Genomic DNA, 929 nt, shown 5'->3' on the forward strand with positions numbered 1-929 from the left:
GGGGCTCAGCGGTGGGTGCCATGGCGGGCCCCCTGCCTTACGCCCCGCCAGAGCTCTGCCTGCTCCAGGGCTCCGACACGCTGGAGCTGGACTCCAGCCTGGACGTCTGGGCCTTCGCCGTCCTGCTCTTCTGCCTCTGCACTGGCTGCTTCCCCTGGGCTGTGGCCACCAGCTCCGACCCCCAGTTTGAGGACTTCAGCGCCTGGCAGGGTGGCGGGGCGGGGCGGGGGGTGCCTGCATCCTGGCAAGGCTTCGGCTCTGGGGCGCTGGAGATGCTCCGGCGCTTGCTGACGCTGGACCCTGACCGCCGGAGCCCGGCCATTGAGGTGCAGAAATACCTGTCCCTGCCCTGGGTGATGGCCCCCAGCACTGGAGACCCGGCACCAAGGAGCTCCCAGTCCCCCCTTATCAGCGGCATGAGGGAGAGCCTGGGGGGCACCAGGGGATGCGATGCTGCTGGTGGGGGAGACGGGGTTCCCATGCCCCCCGCTAATGCACTGGCCTCGTGCCGGTAGCCAGCACCTCCCCTCAATCCAGGGGCTGGTGTCACAGTGGGCACTCCCCAGGGGCCTGGGCTCCCCGTCCGATGCCCAAGGCTTGCGGGGCTAGAAATGGGCTGCAAGCATGGGAAGGAGGAGCAGTGCCTCGGGCAGCACCTGGAGACCCCAGCCCTGCAGCTGGATGTCTGGCACCCTTGCAAAGCAATGTCACTTGGCGGTGGTGACAACAGTCCATTCAAGCAGCCGTTGCACAGCTCTGAGATGCACAAGGGAAACCCAGGGCAGAAGCAGCCCGGGATGACAGACAGAAACAGAAGGAGAGCAATTAATTAAAAATTAAACCTGTTAAGGTTGATGCAAGACCTTGGCAGAGACAGATGGTGAAACTGCTCAGCAGAGGAACCCAGAAACGCGTCTGACCTTGACCTC

At 64.3% G+C, this 929-nt stretch overlaps 1 protein-coding gene across 1 annotated transcript in view; it reads left to right on the top strand.

Moving 5' to 3' along the window:
- The window catches only part of LOC104084299 (serine/threonine-protein kinase SBK1-like), a 780-nt gene extending 265 nt beyond the window's left edge, over positions 1–515 (top strand). The window contains exon 2 of the mRNA XM_009588075.1: positions 10–515. Coding sequence (XP_009586370.1) covers positions 10–515 — 506 coding nt within the window. The remainder of the gene's footprint in view (positions 1–9) is intronic.
- Positions 516–929: the final 414 nt, after the last annotated feature.

Source organism: Fulmarus glacialis, unplaced genomic scaffold (assembly GCF_000690835.1).
Source record: "Fulmarus glacialis isolate BGI_N327 unplaced genomic scaffold, ASM69083v1 scaffold38900, whole genome shotgun sequence".
In the NCBI taxonomy this organism is placed as follows: domain Eukaryota; kingdom Metazoa; phylum Chordata; class Aves; order Procellariiformes; family Procellariidae; genus Fulmarus; species Fulmarus glacialis.